This window comes from Diabrotica virgifera, chromosome 3 (assembly GCF_917563875.1).
Source record: "Diabrotica virgifera virgifera chromosome 3, PGI_DIABVI_V3a".
Classification (NCBI taxonomy): domain Eukaryota; kingdom Metazoa; phylum Arthropoda; class Insecta; order Coleoptera; family Chrysomelidae; genus Diabrotica; species Diabrotica virgifera.
Genome location: NC_065445.1, coordinates 171,326,891 through 171,350,061, shown reverse-complemented (window position 1 = coordinate 171,350,061; position 23,171 = coordinate 171,326,891). Strand labels below are relative to the sequence as shown.

The 23,171-nt window shown below is 32.4% G+C and overlaps 1 protein-coding gene across 2 annotated transcripts in view; it reads left to right on the top strand.

Annotated features, from left to right (window-relative positions):
- LOC126881394 (scavenger receptor class B member 1-like) overlaps positions 1–23,171 on the top strand; it is a 66,782-nt gene that overhangs the window by 10,210 nt on the left and 33,401 nt on the right. Inside the window, exon 1 of one of the 2 annotated variants that reach the window (XM_050645647.1) lies at positions 10,942–11,070. The exons of the other annotated variant lie outside the window; for it this stretch is intronic. Coding sequence (XP_050501604.1) covers positions 11,052–11,070 — 19 coding nt within the window. The 5' untranslated portion in view covers positions 10,942–11,051. Of the gene's footprint in view, positions 1–10,941; positions 11,071–23,171 lie in introns of those variants that run through there. 2 annotated transcript variants of the gene reach the window in all.

The window sequence follows — 23,171 nt, the reverse complement described above, 5'->3', positions numbered from 1 at the left end:
TTATTTCTATGTGTTCCAGATGACTCTGAGTATCTTGTGAAAAAATTAATAAATCATCGATATAATGAACTATGAAATCTTCATGGCGATTCAAAATGGTATGTAGTGCTCGGACGAGTGCAGCACAAGCACTCTGCAATCCAAATGGCACTACCTTAAACCGGTAGACAATACCATCAATAGAAAAAGCGGTGTAGTTTCTACACTTTTCAGCTAACGGTATCAACCAAAAACTGTGTTTTAAATCAATTTTCGAAAATATGTGTGACCCGGTGATTCTTCCAAAAATGGCCTCGATGTTTAGAGGTGATTCATATTGTGATACAGTGTGCTGGTTGATATTCCTGGCATCTAAACATAATCTCAATTCTCCATTGCTTTTCTTTACTATCACAATCGGGTTAACATACGGTGAATCACATCTTTCGATGATTTGATCTTCCAACATTTTATTTATTTCTTCTTTCACCTCTTGTCGATACTTGTATGGAATCGGGTAAGTCTTTGATCGAAAATTTCCCAAGTTTTTCACCTCAAATGAATGTTCGTACTTTTCGCCACTCTGTTTTCCTCATTGATCAAATTTTCGTAGTTTCTTAACATCAACCGCAATTCCTTTTCTTTCCCTTCTCCACATATCAATTTTCTGTCTTTTTTTTCAGATTCTTCACACATGTTTACCGTGCATTCTGCATCCTCGTTTGCATATACCTCCTCTTCAAATACGACTGTTTCAATCATATTCTTTTCACTTTCATTTTTTTGCTTTATTTCTTCTTCTCCTGAGCTCGTCTCTTCTTTTGAGGAATCCCAGGTTTTCCTTGTTTCTGATACTCCCAAATTTTCTTCTTCTGGGCTCAACTCTTCTTTTGAGGAGCCACAGGTTTCATTTTCTTTTATCCTTTTCTGACTTTTTCTCCCTTTTCTTCTTTGTCCTTGCTTCGTTGCCAAATTCATTTCCACTGTTTGTTCTTTACCTGATTCGTCCGTATTTTGTTTCTCCTGTTCCTTGTCCTGTTCCTTTTCTTTTTCTTCTGTTAGTTTCATCGTATTATTTTTAAAATCTATCACTACATGTTTTTCTGCCAATTCGTCAACTCCTACTATCATGTCATGTGACATATTTGGCATTATTACACATTGTAGTGCATACATATTCTTACCCAGTCGTACCATTACTCGTATGCCTTCATTTATAGTTGCCAATGTCCGTTTGTTTGCGCCCACTAAATTTACCCTAGGTATTTTGTAAATTAAATTTGTTAAGTTAACTTCTTCTATTAGTTTTCTGTTGACCAATGTTATTTCCGATCCAGTATCTATCATAATTTTAATTGGTGTCTCGTTGATAAATCCATCCACAAATTTTAAATTAATTCCATTTTTCTTTTCGTTGTTTCCTGCCAATTTAATAAACTCCTTGGGGTGACAAAAGATTCCTGTTTGTTTTTTTGTTTTTAGTGAGCGCCGTCGTGAAAAGACGCCGGTTGCTCATCGTTGTTTATATTTTCGTCATAATGTCTCTCTCCGTCATATTCATCTGTCTGGGTATTATTTACTTCTCTTCTATTTTCTCTAGGTCTGTCGGATCTGTTTCGGTTTTCTCGATATCCCTGTTCATTTTGTCTACCATTATTTCTGTTTTCTTGATTTGAGCGTGTGGTGTTTCTATTCTGGTATTCTCGATTTCTGTCCTCATTCCATTGCCTATTTCTTTGTTCATAATTTCCTCTTCCGTTGTCTCTATTTTCGTTTTTCATTGTTGTCAAACATCCTTTTATTTCCTTTTCATACTTTTCTATGCGTTCCTCTATTTTCTTATTGTTCTCTTCTATTGCTTGTTTTGTTTCCTTTTGATTGTCATCCATTTTTTGCTGTGTTTCATCCATTTTTTGATCCACTTTATCCATTTTCTTTGATGTTTCTTCCTGATTTTTATCCATCGTCCTTTTTGCTTCATCCATTGCTTGTTTTGTTTCTCTTTGATTGTCATCCAGTTTTTGTTCTATTCTTTGTGACTGGAGTTGCATCATTTGCAATAATTTATCTATTCCTGATAATTCTTGCTGTCCTGATGCCATGATTGTAGTGTCTAAAATATCTTCTTGGTCTGAATTATTCTCTTGATTTGAATGTTCTTTTTGTTTTTTGTTGTCCTTGCTTTGGCTTCTTGTCACAGACATTTGTTTTCAAGAAGTACTGTCCCCGCCAAATATGAAATTTTACTAGTATGTTACCAAGACGACTTTTTCTCACCCAAATATTATAAATTGTCAATAAATATATCAAATGTAAATATCGTAAAAATAAAATATTAAATCAGTTATGTAAAATTTGTACCTAAAGAGATCTAAAATTTTATGTTATCAAATGTAAGTATCTCACTTTTTACCACAGGCATATAAATTTTCAAATACCGGCTTTACTCTTTCTATCCTTCAAATTTGCCACTAGAAATACTTTACAATGCCCTCCACGTTGGACGACAGTTGTTGTGATCTTGATTATTGATATGAGATAATATTTTTATATGTCATTTAATTTAATCAATGCATTAATAATAATCTAATTAATTTACCAAATCACACATCAATATGTTTTCAATCTCAGGGCTTTTTATAAAATTAATTACTTACATACGTGGCTTCTAAGTATTTCTTAATGGTTCCTAATCGGGATAGGAAAGAAAAGAGTAAAATAATAACACATATGGGTTACAATTGTAATCAAAATATTGTTTATTTTGTTTAAATGGCAATCACTGCTTAATATTTGCTATATCTTATTATTCTTAAACATAACATTGACACATGGGAATCTTATTTCCTTTTGATTTCCAATTTGAAAGTTTTTATTAACATTTAACTATTATGATTTATCAGCAACAATTCTATTTAAGTTTGATGAAGCTTTTCTGATATTATTGATTATGTTTCTTCAAATTTAAATGTGGTATTTACTACGAAAAACCCATACATTCATGTCCAAACAAATGAGACTGACCTTTTTCTGGTGCACTGAGAATGTCTTCACACAAGACCCGTTTCCTGCTATCCTTGGCTGCAATCAAAACCTCGTCCTGGCTTCCAGTAATGTTCTCCTCTGAAACTCACTCGTATAGCTCTCGTTTCCTGCTTCTGTCGTGATGCTGTGTTCTACCTTTTTCGAAACTGCAATCAGCTACCGGGAACTCTTGGCTCAAGGAGGTTCTTTTACTCTCAACCTGGCCTACCTCTCGTTCTACGATAGATACTCCACACTCACGGAACTAAACCGGCTTTCTCACTCTCCGTACACTACCGTCTACTACTCGACTTCACTTCTCGACAGCTCAAAACATTCTGATCTCTATTTGTCATTCATTCCCCTACTTTCTAAATATCCCTTCCAGATTCACAAATCAAACTTCCACCACCAACTCTCATTTGCAGTATTCCTCAAAACCAATTTTTAAACTTTCTAAATATGCTTAATGGATTTCAAAGAAAATAGTTAATTCCCATTCTAAAATTACTTTCTACTATATACAAATTTTAATGATATATTCTCTATTTCCACTTAGTCTTATTTAGCATCGGCTAATGATCGATCCTTCCGCGAACAAACATAATTACCTATTATCGATTTCACTTGAGTCTTATTTAATCACTTCTTAAAATTAAATATAACAATTTGTTGTATACAGGTTGTTCTAAATTTATATGCCCGTGGTTGAGAAAATTGAAAATATTTTATATTAAATTGAATTTTGTCTATAATTATCAAATTTTAATTTTCATATCAAATAGAAATATAACAGTATTTAACAAAAACTTACGGCAAACAGAGATACTCTTATTGTCTTTGGGCAAAAAAAACTTACGGCTTTCGCCTTTTACAAAAATGTTATTGATTGCTGCTGCAGTTCTTCTTTTTGCGGGTACTATCTGAACACATTTTGCCAACCATTTACGTCGCAAAACATACTGTAGGGACCAATATCCGTCCCATATTCTAAAGCGTTCTTCGTTAGTAAACGCGGAACTACATGCTTTTTTTAGACATTTTTGAACACGGTGGTTTCATAGGATGTGCTCCTTTATCACGTACAACTTTTTCTTGATTAGATAAACGCTTGTATTTAACCTCTTGCTTAAGTCGTCCTTTAATCGGAGTAGGAAAACTGTCCACAATAACAGTAGTGGTAGCAGCTGCTGAAGCTCCTGTAATATTATCCAGTGGATTTTCTTCTGTTGTAGCAACTACTTCTTCAAAATCAGAATTGCTTGAACTGTTCGAGCTAGTGATACTTTGTTTATTATGATGAACATCACTTATTGTAAAATCAGGATCAATAATACTATCGTCACTAAAATTAGTTACGCTAACGGAATCTTCAGTCATCTCATCATCATTGCCCACTACATCTTCAGCGCTAGAAAAAAGTTGTGTATAAACTACAACCCTATTACTACTAAAAACACTTCAAATTTTATCGCTTTACTACAGACTCCCACTGTGGCTTACTGTAAAAAATGTTTAGTTTTGAATTAGCAAGCGTAAGGAACTACCTACATGACGGAGTGATAGCTACAGCCAACAAATTGTCAGTAGTAATTGCACAAGAGCTCTAAAATTATTGAATTCTTCTTCTTGAAGGCGAGTGAAATTATGTCAAAGTGTCACGAGGGCAAAAATTCTATATTAATTTTAGAGATCGAGTGCAATTTGTTGCGATTATTTCATGAATAAAACTGTTCAAAACCAAAATTTTATTGTAATTTATTTATGTAACTACAAATTAGTACAAGTAAACACACAGTTGTTATAAATATTTTACGGTTGAAAGTCATCACTGTTATAATTTTTAAAACATTAATTGTCATTAATGTCACTGAATGTATTTTTTCATAGCAACGAAGGGCATCTGACGTAATATACTTGACGACGGGAAATTATCAAAAATTATCAGTCTAATTTAGATTTCTGTAGCTTCCTATTGGTCAGAATCTCCTATGAATGAAATAATCACAGAAATAAACGAGGTTATTACTAAGAACACTTCTTCTACTCTGTTTTGAGTAAGCCATATCTTCAAAACCAGTCAAGATAATACTCTATATTATGTCGGCTCTAAAAATGCGCAATAACACAGTATGTACATACATGCAAAAAACGCAGTTTCGAATTTTATCTCAGTTATTGTGTTTTGGCATGGAGCAGCCGAGTTGTTGGCACTTCGCGCAAAAATTAGGCCGACGTATTAGCCAAATTACTGTGGTTATATTTTAGCGTTTGTTGCGTTTCTTTGTACCTATCTGTTATCTTTTATTTTAGAGTTTGCTCCGTTTTATTGTATTCCTTGTGTAAGAAATAGATATTTTTAACATAACAAGTAAATAAAAATACGATAGAATAAAAATTTATTTTAAATAATTATTTTTAGATAAAATCTAACGCGCAACCGATCGTGTGACAAAAAAAACGCGACTGTTCCCGGTGAAGATTGTGTTTCAAATTACCTAAGATTATGTTTCAAATTCGATAAATATCTCAACCAATCTATTTCCCTTTGATATCTGCTTTTCACTTTTGGTTATCTTTTTAACCTTTGCTACGCTAGAAATTTTTTAAAACTATTTATTTAACTACTAAATATTAGCGGTTACTACTTGAAGGAAACGCATGTTTTTACAATATTCGAAACCTAAACCCAAAAAGTTTTTAATTTTCGCAGAATACATAGTCAACTTGGCATAGTTTTGCAGAAGCATTAACTTCTTCGGAAGAGAAGTAATTTTTTAAACTAATTTTTTGCAAACTGTTTGTGTATAACCTAATATATAGACTACCAGTACTATAGATACAATCAGGAGATACCTCATTGGACTTCCACCGCCATCTTCGATATGGACAAAACTTAGTACCGTTTATTTCAACTTTAATCTCTTTGTCCATTGTCTAGTGTGTTATACGTTCTATGTTACTTTTTACTACTATTTTACGTAAATGCAACAAATGTTACGACATTCTGGGATATCTTGCTAATTTGACGAAACGCCCATGACGATACTGTAGGAGTGAAAGTACACTTGAGCAAGATTCAGTAAGCTAAGTGCTCGATATCTGCCTTTTATTTCCATAAATTTAGTATTTTATTTGTTGTAACTCTGGATCTTCAAGTAAACATTCCAAATACTTTCTTTTTGTCCTACTTAGTTTTGAATATTTTTTCTGAAGAAGTTGTCTCCACTCTTCCAATTTTTGTTTTTAAACACTTTCACTATTTTCTAGTAACACTACATTATGAGGATACATTATATAATGTTTTAGTTCTACAATCGAACTCAGAGAGTCATTAATATTCAACTCAGCGGTGTACTATATTGTACTTAAATGTGTGCTTAAATAAACAAGGAATCATTCCATAAAACAGGTTGATCCCTTCTTGATAGAATTCTACACCTGGAAGAATAGCATACCGCTGAGCTGAATATTAATGACTCTCTTAGATATATTGTCGTAGTATACACAGTAGTTTCACCCTTATAAATGCCTCTCAGAGTATTTACACATTGACAAGGGACTCCCTACTTACACTCAAAAAAAATTTAGTTCGTAATATTGATTAACAGTGATTATTGAATAGTATTTCGTTGTAACAACAATTTAATTTGTTGGTTCAACGAACTTTTAGACATTGACGAATGTATTTGGTTATTGTCACAATGATTGAATAATAATTGTGAAAATAACTAGAGTACATTAATCAATAACACTCAATTTATTCAGCTAATAACTTAGTTTCGTATATTTAATAAATAATGTTAATTGTGGCAGCAACTCACTTTCTTGATTTCGTACATGACAAGCAATTACCTTGGTTTATTGTGACAACGTACAGATTTCATTAAAACAATGTACAAATGTTGTTAATATAGAGTAATATATGATTATTGTATAGATGTAAGCTGATTGTTGTGACAACGAATGCATTAATCAGTCTACTATTGCGCTTAATACCCACAATCAATGCGTTCATTGTGACAATAATCGTAGTTGTTGAGACAATAAATGTTTTGCTTGACCATTTTAAATGTAACGGTTTTTCCTTGTCGTGATACCCCTAGCTTCTCTGTGTTACCATTGTTAGAGAATTCCAAAGAAAGAATTATTTGTTAAACAATGCTCTTACCTCTACCGAAGTGCCCAATAATAATTTATTTCGTTTCCAAGTATAGTCCGTAGTAGAAGGAAGTTTTCGTGTGTCTCTTATCGTGAGAAAACTAATTAGTATTTTTGAAAATTTAAACGCAGAATAAAATATTACAGTATTATCGAGGGCCTGAAGCCCTGAGAACTTCTATAATGATTATTTTAATAAGTCACAGGGGCGAAAAAGAGAAAATTTAGTATGATTTTTAATTTCAAATATACCATTCAAAAGAAACCTTTTGTTTATTCTAAGGGACTTTTTGCCCTCGGTAATAACGTAATCTTTTATTCTGTGTTTAAATTTTTCAAAAATACTTTTTTGGTTTCCTTAGGATTCCAAAAAAATGAATGCGTTTAAAAAGAATTCGATCGAAATTTTGCACCTGAGCTCTTAAAAAGGATTAAAGTGTTATACATTTTTGGAATAACTATTTAAAATTCTTTTAAATGAGCTGTCACATGACGTACTTTCCCGTTTAAAAAAAATCAAAGTAGCGCCTGTCACCTGAAGAGGGATCATGTAGAGTTCGAAACATTGACGTTATAATATACTTTGATTATTTTAAAAATCGACCTGTCCGAGCGTGTTGCTTATGTGCTAAAAATAAATAAGTTAATAAGGGGGGGGGAGTGTAACACTTATTCCAGTGCACTGTCTAAGTGAAATCATATGAGAAATCACCACACAGTGTAAAGTCCATTAGGTTAAGGACAAAAAAGGGGATTTAAAAAATTATTATTATTCAATTAATATCCTACAGTGGGCTAATGCATTCAGTAATTATTAATATAAAATACGTTCATAGTAGGAATGAACGAAACTGATTGTAAGAATGAATTGAATTGCTTGTAAGAAAAACCGTATTTATTGTGAGTATGAACGGAATTCATTGTAACAATAAACGGAAATAATTGTAGAAATGAACGTAATACGTTAGGAGAAATAACACTGTTATTGACACAACGAATAGTCTTCGTCGGTCAATTAACGACGTTGTTGTTTCAATAAATAGTGTTCGTTGACTCACGGAACAGATTTCTTAATATCAATAAATAGTGTTCGTTGACTCAGTGAACAGAGTTCGTAATACCAATAAAGTGATATTATGGCATACATAATGAATGTTCATCCATTCAATAAACGTAATACATTGGCTCAACCAACGAAAATAATGAATTTATTGATGAACATCGCTTTGTTGTTCCAATAAAACCAAGAATTGGACAAATTTTAAGTATTGCATTTGTTGTCTGAATTAACATTTTTATTGATATCACGTACCTTTTTCGTGGAGTGTATTGAGTACCTACCCACCACAGAATCTCTTGAGGAAATACATCATATCCTTTCTCAAACTCAATGGATACCATATGAGCTTTTGTTTCGTTATTTCTGTATTTTTTGCAACTTATCGTTGGAACGGGGAGGGTGTAACAAATACGCTAACACAAAAATCAAACACAAAGACATTGCCAAAACGGCATTACCGCATATCTCCTTTGTTATTAAAGGAGAGGGGTATCCTTAAAGAGGAGGGGGTAACGAATATGTTAACACACAACGCAAATGCAAAGACATTGCCAAAACGGCATAAGAGCCTATCTCCGTGGTTATTGATCCGAATAATTCACGTAAGATATTAAACGAAAAGGAAGGGTGTTACGAATACGTTAACACAAAAAACAAACGCAAAGACATTGACAAAACGGCATTAGAGCATATCTCCGTTGGTATTGGTCCCAGTACTATGTGTAAGAGGTTTAACGAAAGGGGAGGGTGTAACGGATACGCTAACACAAAAAACAAATGCAAAGACATTGCCAAAGGCATTACAGCATATCTATGTTGCTATTGGTTGGATCGTGGCGTAAGACGGCTCATTGGAACGGGGAATTTCATCCAGAACGGGGTGTCAGACAGAGATGTATACTATCTCCACAAATATTCAATATATGGGGAGCATATTATGAGAAAAGAACTTAAAGGATGGAAAAAAGGCATCTCAATAAATGGTCATAAAATAAACAACCTACGTTTCGCAGATGACACAGCCTTTCTTGCAAATAGTCAATTGATCTTATATGACTGGTTGAAAACGACTGTCAAATATTTGATCTGCAATTAAATATATCAAAGACAAAGATCCTAATAGTGGATATACTACATAACAATCATCCACACATAACCCCAATTAATCGGTTTGAAGTTGTGAGCTCATACTTGTATCTGGGATCATTATTCATAAATACTAGAGTCACTACAGAAAGGAATAAAACGTAGATGTGATCTAGAAAAAGTTGCCACAGCAAAAATGACCACAATATGGAAGGACTGTCAAATTTCAAGAGCGTTAGAGATGAGGTTAATCAACTGCTTAATATTCCCAATACTGACCTACGGATGTGAATCTTGGACCCTGAGAAAATCGGAAAGAAGGAAGATAGACGCCACTGAAATGTTCTGTTGGAGAAGAATGCTACGAATCCCTTGGACCGACCATAGGACAAATAATTCAATTTTAAAAGAGCTAAAAGTTAGCCAACGACTCTCCAGTCAAGTCCATCTCCAACAATTAAAATACTTTGAATATGTTATGAGAGCAAACACAGAAAACAGGGAAAGACTCATTATACAAGAAAAGGTGGAAGGCCGAAGATCACGAGGAATTTCCCCAACAAGATGGATCGATCAGATTACAGGAATATGCAAAAGACCTATGCATGAGTTAAAAGAAATGACCAGAGACATATATCTTTGGCGACGGACAATACATGATATCACGTCGACCACTACACTCCCTCCGGAGGGTTAGATTTGAAGAGAGAGATTTGCGACTTTTTGAGAGGATGTAATGTTGACTTATTTCATATCTCTTCTCCCAGTCACTACTTTGTCCGGAAATTATATCTGATTGGACAGGTATAGTATGACTTAAAACATTAATCAGTCGATCCAAAAAATAAAGATTTCCGAAAAATACTTTTCTGAAACCGTTAATAAAACTCTTTTACAAAAATCATACCAAATCGACTTATTTGATTTTCACTGTATATTCAAAACGCCCATCCTGTTGATAACGTTGGGCCACGACTGAGTTATATTTAGGCGAAACCCCGAATGGGTTGATAAACTTTTGACACTTAAAATCACGCCATGTATATTTATTAGTTTCATTGATATTGCATAACTCTGCTACGATAATTTTTATCTGATACATTATCGTTTACTACTGAACTGAAATAGTTTATTGATTAAACATTTAGTCTTATTTATATTTAGTTCTGTTTTGTAAGACATACTGCGATGTAGGTCTGAAATCGGAAACGTGGATAGGATTTCCTATTGTATGAGCGGACTCACAAAAATTAATTTTTTTATATATGTATCTCCTTTATGTATGCAAATATAAATGCAATTTTCATTTCGTCATCATCATTTTTGTTTATAAATTGTTCTAAGGCTCTTACGAATCGAATGCCAAAAGGTTAATTGAAATTCATCCAACTACAAAAATTTGGTAGATTATTGCTTCATTTCTTCGATCGTGTGTTAACATCAATGTGTGAAAACTATTAAAATAAATGTATGTATATAATAAAAATTATTATTTTATTGCCTGACAAACATAAGAAATATATTTGCGAAATATATAAAATAATATTATTTTCATTGGAATTTATCAACATGTAGTTACATATTTTAATAATTATTATGTGGATATATAATTGAGGGTCATTACTAGTTTATCATTACACCTTTTACCGGAAAACCAACAAGTTCAATAATAAAGTAGTTTGCTCTTGCTCTGGTGTTGGTTTACAATAATTATTATGTTAAAGGTTTATAAGGAGTATTAATGCTGTTGTTAAAGAAAGGTATGTATGTATGTATTCATATTTATGTATCAACTGCTTTGTCTGCATTTCTGCAGACAATTTTTTATTTAATTATACAGACTCAACCACCTAATGGTTACTAGCGACGGGTCTGTACAATATTCGTTTTACAAGTATAGATATTTGTTAATTAAATAGTTACGGTAGTAGATTATTACAAAATAATACTAGTCCTGTCGCCAGGGCCTTCTTAATTCAGATGGGCTTACCCAAGTTTTTTTATGTATTTTGACCCGTAGAACACGAATTTTTTGGGTAACAGTTGATTCGGATGTCGATAAGATTGTTATAAACAAAGAAGTTGAGGAATTACATAACAGCGATTTCTCGCAAAACAAAACATTTTTTTGTATTTTTTGGTCATTCTAACCAAAAAATGTTCCTACAAGTTTTTTCGTAGGATGCATAGTTTTCGAGATAAACGCGGTTGAACTTGCAAAAAATCGAAAAATTGCAATTTTTTAACCCGAATAACGTTTGAATAAAAAATAAAATAGCAATTCTGCTTACCGCCTTTAAAAGTTTAAGTCAAATTATATCTGTTTTGAATATTTGCATTGCTAAAAATTTATTTTTTGATTGTTAAAAAAAGCTATAAACACATAGTGTTTCCCGTGCCTAATACATGCGTTTTAATGCATGCTACTTAGAAATAGCCCGCTTGCACTTTTACCTCCTCTACGTACTCGTTCGATTTTAAATGAGAAATCATTGAAACATCACTCAAGCACTAGGTGTTTATAGCTTTGTTTTAACAATAAAATAATACATTTTTAGCAATACAAATAACTAAAACCGATATAATTTGACTTGAACTTTCAAATGCGGTAAGCAGAATTGCTATTTTATTTTTTAATCAAAAGTTTTTCGGGTTCAAAAATTCCAATTTTTCGATTTTTTGAAAGTTCAACGGCGTTTATCTCGAAAACTATGCATCCTACGAAAAAATTTGTAGGAACATTTTTTGGTTAAAAGGGCCCAAAAAATACAAAAAAATGTTTTGTTTTGCGAGAAATCGCTGTTATGTGATTCCTCAACTTCTTGGTTTATAACAATCTTATCGACATCCGGATCAACTGTTACCCAAAAAATTCGTGTTCTACAGGTCAAAATACATAAAAAAAAACTTAAGTAAGTCCATCTGAATACAGGAGGCCGTTGTACCCCCCCTGGCGACAGGACTATACTTAATGTGTTAGTATAACTACAACTATTAAGTTATAACTATTAAGTTCTTTGGTTCACTGTTTAAAACCGATAAATTTGAAGCTATAGTTTGTTTAGGTTTGAACTTGTCACACTCAATGATAATAATATATTTATATTTTACTCTTAAGATTGTATTACAGTGCTTACATATTGGTAGATTATTTTTGAAAATAGGTATGAGTGTATAAGTCTTGTATGGCCTAATCATGGTAATTTTTGTAAACAGATTTAGTCCCTAAAACTGTGTTCTTAATTTGTCGGAGTTTAGAGGTCGAGGTCCAAGAGCTTTCCTTAAGAGGAAGTTTTAAATCATCTTATCCATACTTTAATATTACTTCCAAGTCCGCACTAGACAGACACTGCCCTACAGGCCCTTAACCCTAGAAGGACCAAGGGTGGGTAAAAAGTATCCACAACATTGCATTACATCCGATTTTATAAATAGGTACCTTTGTTCCTAAAAATCTTAAATAATTGGTAGTTGTCGGCATACTACTACTCTATTAGATGCCATAATTAGCATTTGTATAATATAATTCATTTCCTCGTACTTTTGTAAAAACTTTACGGTGGCCAATAAATAACCCCCCTTGGTCAATTATGGAACTAGTAGTTTACGACTGACAACGTCGTAAATATGTATAAGTATAGTATGATACAATAATTGAACCAAAAAAGGCATACCCCAGACATCCAAAGTGAAAGTTTTGCTCCAACACCAAATTGATCTATATCAGCGGTTCCCAACCTTTTTTAGCTTGAGGCACACTAACTTAAAAAATCGTTCAGCCACGGCACACTTGGGTAAATAGTTTTTATAATGAGTTTAATCATAATGTATTGTTAAGTGAGTTTTTTACTATGTTGCTGTGTTTAAAAAATATAATTTAAAACATAATTCATTGAGTTAATGCTGTGCTCATTATGGAAACTAATTAGAAAAATTAAGAAAACAAAATTTTCATGCACTTACAAGCATATATTTTGAGTTAACCTTCCGATGACCAACCTTTTTTTGTTACACGGATGACCAATGGGTGTAAAAAATGACCCCAAGTTAAAAATGACAATTGACAAAAAAATGAAGTTGTTTTAAGAAATGTAATAATGTATTCGTAATTTTAATGTTTCTATTGTATCAATAAGTTATAAATAAACATTAGTAAAACATATTTTTAATTTAATTACAACTGAACAAAAACAGGAATCATCATTCTGAACTTAGAACTAAAGGAATTTTCAAATATATACTAATTACGTCGCCACAGGTTTAGCAAACATTTTTTTTTTTCAATATTGAAATGTTTTTTAGATAGAATTCCACATAATAGATGGTATTAATTTACTATAAAATTGGAATATGGGAGGCCAAGGGAGTTCGTCTTTGACCCCAAATTCAGAATTTTTTTTTCGTATAATATACGGAATTTTTTTTATTACAAAATATGAGGGTATCTAGTATGGTATTAATAGTCCTGTCGCCAGGGGGGGTACAACGGCCTCGTTAATTCAGATGGACTTACCCAAGTTTTTTTTATGTATTTTGACCCGTAGAACACGAATTTTTTGGGTAACAGTTGATCCGGATGTCGATAAGATTGTTATAGACCAAGAACTTGAGGAATCAAATAACAGCGATTTTTGGCAAAACAAAACAATATTTTGTATTTTTTGGGTCATTTTAAGCAAAAAATATTTCTACAAGTTTTTTAGTAGGATGCACAGTTTTCGAGATAAACGCGGTTGAACTTTCAAAAAATCGAAAAACTGCAATTTTTAAACCCGAATAACTTTTGATTAAAAAATAAAATAGCAATTCTGCTTAGCGCCTTTGAAAGTTCAAGTCAAATTATGTCGGTTTTGATTATTTGCATTGCTAAAAATTTATTGTGTTATTGTTAAACAAAGCTACAAACAACTAGTGCGTGAGTGATGTTTCTATGATTTCTCATTTAAAATCGAACGAGTAGGTAGAATAGGTACTAGTGCAATCAAGACTATTTCTATGTTACATGCGTTAAAACGCATGTAAAAGCACGGGAAACCCTACGTGTTTATAGCTTTGTTAAACAATAAAAAAATAAATTTTTACCAATGCAAATAATCAAAACCGATATAATTTGACTTAAACTTTCAAATGCGGTAAGCAGACTTGCTATTTTATTTTTTAATCAAAAGTTATTCGGGTTCAAAAATTGCAATTTTTCGATTTTTTTAAAGTTCAACCGCGTTTATCTCGAAAACTGTGCATCCTACGAAAAAACTTGTAGAAATATTTTTTACTTAAAATGGCCCAAAAAATACAAAATATTGTTTTGTTTTGCCAAAAATCGCTGTTATTTGATTCCTCAAGTTCTTGGTCTATAACAATCTTATCGACATCCGGATCAACTGTTACCCAAAAAATTCGTGTTCTTCGGGTCAAAATACATAAAAAAAACTTGAGTAAGTCCATCTGAATTAACGAGGCCGTTGTACCCCCCCTGGCGACAGGACTATAAAGTCAAATAAAAAAATAATGAGTTTAAAATTAAAAATATTTCTGAATTTATTAAATAAAACATGCATTGGGGTCCAAATTTACCCCCCTTGGTCATCCGAAGGTTAAAAGAAACAAGTTGATAATAAAAAATAATAGAGTATAAAACAGAATGTCCGTCTAATTAAAAATAGTGACACCATATCTAATGTGATATTTGTGCTTGGTGACCATTATTAAATCCATTCTAGGACGTATTGTAGACAAGCACCTCAAGTCGTCCTCTAAAGATTTTAGCTAAGAATTATTTTTGTTCTTGATGGCATTCATCGACGAGAAATCAGATTCACAGGTATAGTCGGTTCACTAAACTGAGACACAACTGGCTAGTGATTTTAGTAAGTAATTTTGCAAATTTGATAAAATTGGCAAAAAAAGTAATTATTAAATAGTTAATAATTACTAAATAGTTAGTAATTTTGCCAATTTTGGCAAAATTGGCCAAAAACAAAAAAATACCTACTAAAATCACTAGCCAGTTGTATCTGAGTTTAGCGAACCGACTATATAAGGAGTTGAAAACGGTATTATTCCATTCATAGCTTTCTTTGTGACCAGTGGATATTCATTGAAGAGGGGAATCTAAAATGATGCAACACCTATATTAACTTTGATTTTCTACAGTTTTGACTGAGCCTCTGCTTTTTCAACTAGTTTACTGTACTTAAGTTTAAGTCTACGGTCGTTTTTATATTTATCAGTTCACCCTCTTCATCAGTAGTAAACAAGGGCGTGTCATAAGCCAACTCGATGTATGGATTTCGCACCCAGTCCATTGATGACGTATCGAGGGGGAAAATACTTTTTGATATCGTCATTCAGCTTACTAAGACTTTTCAAAAAAGAAAACTCTAACGGATTTGGTTCCACATTTCAATTGTTTGTTAACAAACATGTCCAACGTGGCTTGATTTTCAACTTTCTTTATCCACAGTAAAAACTTTTGCTAGAGGGAACTGATTTTATCAGTAGATGTGACGATGTTTTCTTGCTTCCCCTGCATGCTTTTATTTAAAACATACAATTTCCAAAAATATCTGCTAAAAACGCAACTTTGGTGCACCAGGTGTCATCACTAAGGAAATTGGCATATTCAGACTGTTCACAAGTAAAAAATACTAACAGCTCCTCTTTAAGTTCATAGAACCTTTGAAGGACACGTCCGCGAGATAATCATCTTACTTCTGTATGCAACAATAGCTGCTCAGAATCCATAGCAGAACACAAACTGTTAAATAATCTCGCTTTTAAATGCCTACTTTTGATGTAGTTTACTATTTTCACAACAGTTTGCAAAATGGCATTCAGTTCAGGTATCAATGACTTAGCAACAAGGTCTTCTGTGTAAAAAACAGTGCGGAACAGAAGTGTTATTTAATGAAAAATAGTCAGTAAAAGTTATTATCACGGCGAATTAAGAAAGTAAATACTGATCAAAAAGACGGTAAAATTTCGCGGCGCACCTACAGAGACTTCAGGGCACACTGGTTGGGAACCTCTGATCTATATGGTCCACATAATGTTCAGTAAAAAGTTACACCACTTTGAGCGTCAGGTTTGGAGGGAGGTGGGGGAGAAGTCGGTAAATTAGTAGTTTTTTTAAGTTTTTCATAAATATTTCTAAAACTATGCGGTTTAGCGTGAATAATGTTCTATACAAAAATATTCTACATTGAATTTTAAATAAAATAGGTTATATGCATAATCCATCTATCCATCTAAAACGAACGGTTCCAAAGTTACGGAGGTTATAATATAGTATAATTGTTACAAAAAGAGGCCTAACCCCGTCATCCACAGTAAGGGCCAATTTCTCACATCGAGTTCAACTCCAGTTTAACCTGAACTTTTAGTGAACGTCAGTTTAAAGTTTAAAGTCAAAATCGTCTTTCTCAATAATTCACATTCAACCGATGGCAGTTTAAACTTGAACGATGCTTGAACGGTGGAATTCGGCCGTTCAAAGATTTCAGAACCCAGTTCAGATGATTTCATGGAATACGCATGCGTTGTATTAACACGAAACGCTGTCATAATATAAATATATCCTATTTTATTATATTAAGCCTAACGATAAACGATAACATTATTTTTGTTTTTTTAACATTTATTTATAATTACTAAAATGACTATTTGACTATAAATACTTAAATTTAACTTTATTCAAAACATCATAAAAACGGTAGTTCAAAATGGCAACAGTTTTTTACCTTTTGCCACCTATTGGCATTTCTCGAAAGCTGTAGAACGTGCACTGACATGAACGTGCAATGAGAAATGCATTCCAAACAAAACCGTAGTTCACCAGTGAACCTGGTTCAACTGAACGATAGATTACCGCAGGTATGAGAAATCGACCCTAAAAGTTTTCGGATATGGGAGAGGGGGAGGGGAGAAGTCGGTATATTAGTAGTTTTTTACGATTTTCGTCAATATTTCTAATCGTAAGCGGTTTAACGTGAACAATATTCTATACAAAAATGTTCTACATTAAATTCGAAACGAAAAAGATTCTACGCATAATTGTTCTAAAATCAACGGTTCCGGAGTTACCGATGGTGTAAAGTGAAGGTTTTCCATATTTTTTACATTTTTTTGAAAAATTTTAATATTATTAATGAGGAAACTAATTTTTTAACAGGATTGTATTTTCTTAATATAATTTGCTATTTTAATGGTCGGTGGTATGTTACTGATAAGCCCTTGTAGGAACGTCAGCTACATCACCTTTAAGAGGCTTCTACAGGCCTAGGGCATATAAATCTCTTGTACGAAGAAACCCACTATGAACTTTTTATGGACAATGTCGCATGAATATCTTTCCAACAGTAAAATTTTCGTTTCAAATTTAATGTAGAACTTTTTTGTATAAAATATTGTTCACGATAAACTGCCTAGGTTTAGAAATATTGACAAAAAACGTAAAAACTACTAATTTGCCGACTTCTCCCCCACTCTCCCCCAACTACACGCTTAAAATGGTAAATTTTGACTGAAAAATATGTGGACCATATAGAACAATTTGGTGTTGAAGGATAACTTTCAATTTGGATGTCTGGGTTTGGGTCTAGTTATGCCCTAGGAATTTTGCCGCCCCTCCTTGGTATATCCAAAAGCTCAACAATTTCACCATGGCACTTAATTTGCTGAAATCTATCACTTAATTCATTAACGGCTGTGTCTATACTTTTTAAATAGAAGTCAACTTTTTATCGTGTCTCAGGATTTAGGTCCATACTTTCATCTTCAGCCTCATGGCCAAATTGTCTTTTCACTTTCATCTTTCTGGCTATTACTGTGCCAGTTTTTGGGGTTCTCAATTTTTATTTTTGATGAGTTAAAACGGATTTCCGATTTTTCTAATAAACTGATAGCTTGATACGCCCCCATATCAATACTCTACATACACAACTACGTTGATGTGAAGTAAAATGTCATGCCATATTACCAAAGAGCAAAGAAAAGTAAAATCACGGATTTGATTTTTTAGAATAGTTCAACGATGAATAGATGCTGAAAAAAGTTGTAAATTTTTGTCACTAAGGAAAAGAAAGAAACTGCAAACTGTGAGGCTTTAGCAGCATCGTTCACGACTAAGTTAAGTGAATGGCTAGAACATGGGATAAAAAATGCTCTAGGATTCATTATTTTCAAAATTCTGTTTTGAACTCCCAAGTTTTTCTCTTCCATGTTTGCCCCACTATCATACTTGTGTCCTCTCATATCTTCCAAAGGTATTCCCAGTTCATTCTGGAAATGACTTTTTAATTTTTTGTGAACATCCCTATTCATGTTACAAATTATCAAATTCTAAAAGAGAAAATACCAATAAATTGGAAAAAACGCCCATAGTTTGTTCAAAATGCCAGAAGTATGTATATATGCTGTACTGTAAGCACATGAAGAACCCAAATGTTTATGTCTGGAGACGATGACAATTCCACTGAAGCCGAAGACTGGGTAAATTATAAATTTTTATATGTTAATTGTTCCGTTAACGTCTAGGGATACCTATACTTTTTAATTGTGTTATTTTCAAATAAGTTTTAATAAAGAAGCACGTTTTTGATTAAATATGTGTGGACATTTATTGTCCCCCTTGGTCCTTGCTGTTGATAATAAAAGATTGGTCCTGCAAGTGCTAAGTCTACATCTTTATTTTTGGAAATAGCCATATGGAAAGGAATTCACATAAAAGCTATGATTCTATCGTTTTCTAGCGAATAATTCGACTGTACTTATATAATATAATAGGTTTGTTCCAACTCGATACAAAACCGTTCTTAAACGGTTCGTGAACCGCGCAGTAACGAAAAATGTGTTACTGCGCATAATTATTCGTTATTGCGCATGCGCGTAACGATTCAAGAACGGTTTTTTATCGAGTTGGAACAAACCTAATGTTACAGTGGGGAGAAAGCTGAAACAGATGTTTATTTGAATTGAGCATGAAAGCAGCACCCACTCCATTGTTAGATTTTAAAGCACCTGTAAATATTTTAGATATTTTGAAAAGACTCCAGTTTATTTTTGACAAAATATTTGCATACAATTGAATCTAACATACATGTTATTCGTAGACAATCTCTACTGTCTTGTGTATCTATTGCAATACTTTACTTTGCAGTTATTGTTTAAATAATTATATTTTTGCATATAAACTGTTTGCAACCGAAGTTTTGCAATTATTATTGGCAATTCCAGTGTTAACAGAGGTCTCAAAATTAAAGGTCTGTTGTTGACCCGAAAAATTGATAACACCATACAGTTTTCAACATACTGATAATAATTTATATTTTGGTACACAAAAATCTCTTATTTTTATTGTTAATGTAGCTGACCTGTGTGACGCTATATCTTATGTAGCTTAACGACAAAAGAAAGTCGTTCAATAATTAAAAAATATTTTTGAATTGAAAAATAATAAATTCTAAACTTTTTTGCAATGTGATAAAAGTTTAAAGTTACTGTTTCTTCTCATTAAAATGCCCTCTTTTCAATGGAGGTTGGCTACTATAATTGCAAACTCTTCTCTGTCTTCAGCTGTTCTTATTAGAAGCATTTTGATAAACGTAGATGAATTTTGAATTTTATTTGAGAATCACATAAGTATAGCAGTCTTTTGATTTTTTGAAAAGATTTTCTGGCCTGTTCCATTTTCGATCTAATTTCTAGATTATGATTTAGGCTGTTGTCGATCCAACATACCAGGTACTTAAATTTATTGATCTGGTCTAAAATGTGCGCGATTATTGTGCAAGGTTGAGGTGCATTTTTTTTCGGATTGACATCACTTTGGACAATTTGTTACAGAGGACTATATGAGCAAACAAAAAATACACGAGATTTTATGATAAACTTCATCAAAAGTTAGGCATATTATCAGAAAATGCTTAAAAAAATATTCAAATGAAAATGATAAAAATTACTTATTATAAAATAAATTAATATCACTGTATATCTTTTGTATTAAAAATCTACCAACTCAAAAGTTTTTCGATAATAAATAACTAAAAATTTTTTCGATAGAAAAAACTGTATTGGAATACCAATACCCTTAAATTTTGACGAGCAGTCTATATGAAGCTCTTTACTGCTTCAACATGATTTTCTACCCTGATTTCTCAGTTTCATCACAATTTAAAATGTCGGTAAAGTTAGCAGCACCATTTCATAAGACCGAATTCCGACTAAGACTATAATTTATTGCTAATTTATTGCTAATTTAGGTATTGCTAGGGTATGATGGGGTAGTTTTTCAGGATTGGTTAATATACCAATCAAGAGCAATGAATTAGCAATAAGATATACCGTTAAAATGGCTCCTGTACTCCTTTTCATTGTCGAGATATAGGGTGGGTGCTGCTAGCTTCACCGTAAACTAGCAGCACCCACTGTTTCTCGGAAATGGCTACAGCAATAATTTTTTTCTTCCGGTGATAAATTAGCAATAAATTAGCAATAAATTATAGTCTTAGTCGGAATTCGGTCTTATAAAATGGTGCTGCTGACTTTACCGACATCAATTTAAATCCCAAAATAGAATTTGTGTAATAATGTTTCAATCTATAAATAGTTTCTGTATTATTCAACACCTCAAAAAATTTATAAATATATCTCATTCGTTTTAACTAATTCCAGTTCTTTTACTATTAACATCCTAACTGACGCAAATAACATTTTTTTATTACAATATTAAATAAATGAATATCAATATTAATATCGTTTGAATATTTACTAAACGAAAAACTAATAATCGTTTTATGTCATTAGATGGTAGTCGTTAGGTGACGTTTAACAAAATTAGTGGTCAATAGTCAATATAATAGTCTAGGTGCCAGTTGGGTCACCGTGATCTTTTCAGTAATTCTGATGGGTTTTTTATAAAACAAAAATAAAGCTGTGTTTAAACACTTTAAAAAAGTTGTAATGAGTTTTCCCCAAAAAGTGCTTTAATTCTTATTGTTTCAAGGTCACAACGACTTCATATTTTTTGCTAATCTGGACCTCGATTTTTCTATTAGTACTTGGGTCGTTTGGGTTCTAACTGAGACATGTGTGTACCAAAGATCAAAAAAATATACTGCGTGGTTCTAAAGTTATGGATTCAGAAATAAATGGACAAAATCGATAAAACACCCTGTAATTCGGTTATAAAAATCGGTGATGCAATAAGTGTAGTATATCTAGTAACGCTTCAGTGACCTCTATTCACCATTCAAGTATTTCCGTTTGCCAATGAAACACCCTGTATAACTTTTTTTTTTATTTAGCTAATGCCTCGACAAGTAATGGCCATTGGCATGGTAGGTACGGTGAATTTTTGCAGTTAGGTACCTAGTGTCATGTGTGGTGTGTATGTTGAGTAAGTGCCTTGTTACTTTGCAAAGTCGACGTCATTGTCTTTGCAAAGAGACGCTAATTGTATCCGAACGTCTGCGGTCCCTCCACCCTGTATAATCTTAATCTTAATCCTGAACCCCGTATAAACATAATTATATTGAATAGTATTGGTATATTGATAGTATAATAGTGGTATATTAAAAAAAGTATGAAAAAAAATAAAAATATTTATTTCATGTAACTAGAGGAACGAAATAACTATATGCACCAAAGTTTACATAACGCACTATGCACTAAATTTTATAAAGAGTTCATGCAAAATATGCAATTTACATAAAATTGCACAACATCCCAACTTATTTATTATATCCATATTATATTAAATACATCATTTTCGGTACATACTTTTGATTTTGCCGAATATTATAGCGGGCTGTATCGTCGCTAGCGTTAGCGAAATTATTCCGATTCGATTTTTTTGCACAAACTTACTCAAAAAGAGGCCCTTATAACAAATCCACAGGGTGCCAGGCGGTACCATGGTCGAAAAATTAACAATTTTTTTAAACAAATTCACAAAAATAATTTTTTAATTTTCAACAATTTTTTTTTTAGATAATTTGGATCATTCTGAACAAAAAAGAGGTATCTTGTAATTTTTCTGTAAAATTGATTGTTGTCGAGTTATACGCGATTTAAAATTTGAAAAATGCGAAAATGGCCATATTTAAGGCTTAATAACTCGATTAAAAATTGTTATTATGAAAGTCAAAAAGTGACCAAATCAAAGTTTAGAACCCCTCCTTCAAGATTCTGAAGAAATTTTTGTCATTATTGTATTACAAAGCTGTTATGTAATTATTAACAATTAGCGCTACAGTCAAGGCTATATCGTCGCTTCCGTTAGCGAAATTATTTCGATTAGATTTTTTTACACAAAGTTACTCAAAAAGGGATCCTTATAACAAATTTACAGGGTGCCAGGCGGTACCTTGGTCAAAAAATTGTTTAAAAAATTTTTTTAAACAAATTCACAAAAATAATTTTTCTGTTTCTAGCAAAGGGTCTAGCCGGGTAAGATGATGAAAAGTGCCCCCAACTCGATTCGAATTGCATATAGGTCACCGTTTAGCATATATAGTGAAACTCACTTTCTGAAATTTTTATCCCCCTAGGTGGTCATGTGACCCACCTAGAGCCTAATTAGGCTTTTTGTGTTTTTATTTTTTATCTCAGCCGCATCGAGAACTAGCGAAAAACTTTAAATAAAAAAGGTGTAAGCTTTAAAAAGTTGTGTCCGAAAAAATTTGTTTTTTTAGTATTTGGCGGGAAATTTAAATTTTAGAACAATTTTAAAATTTTATGAGTATAAAAAAATAACTAAAATATTCGTTTTCACGAAAAAAATATATAACGTGTATTTTTGCATAATGTTTTACCCTGAATTTTTTCCAATTTTTTAAATTGGTGAAACGCACTTTTAAAAATA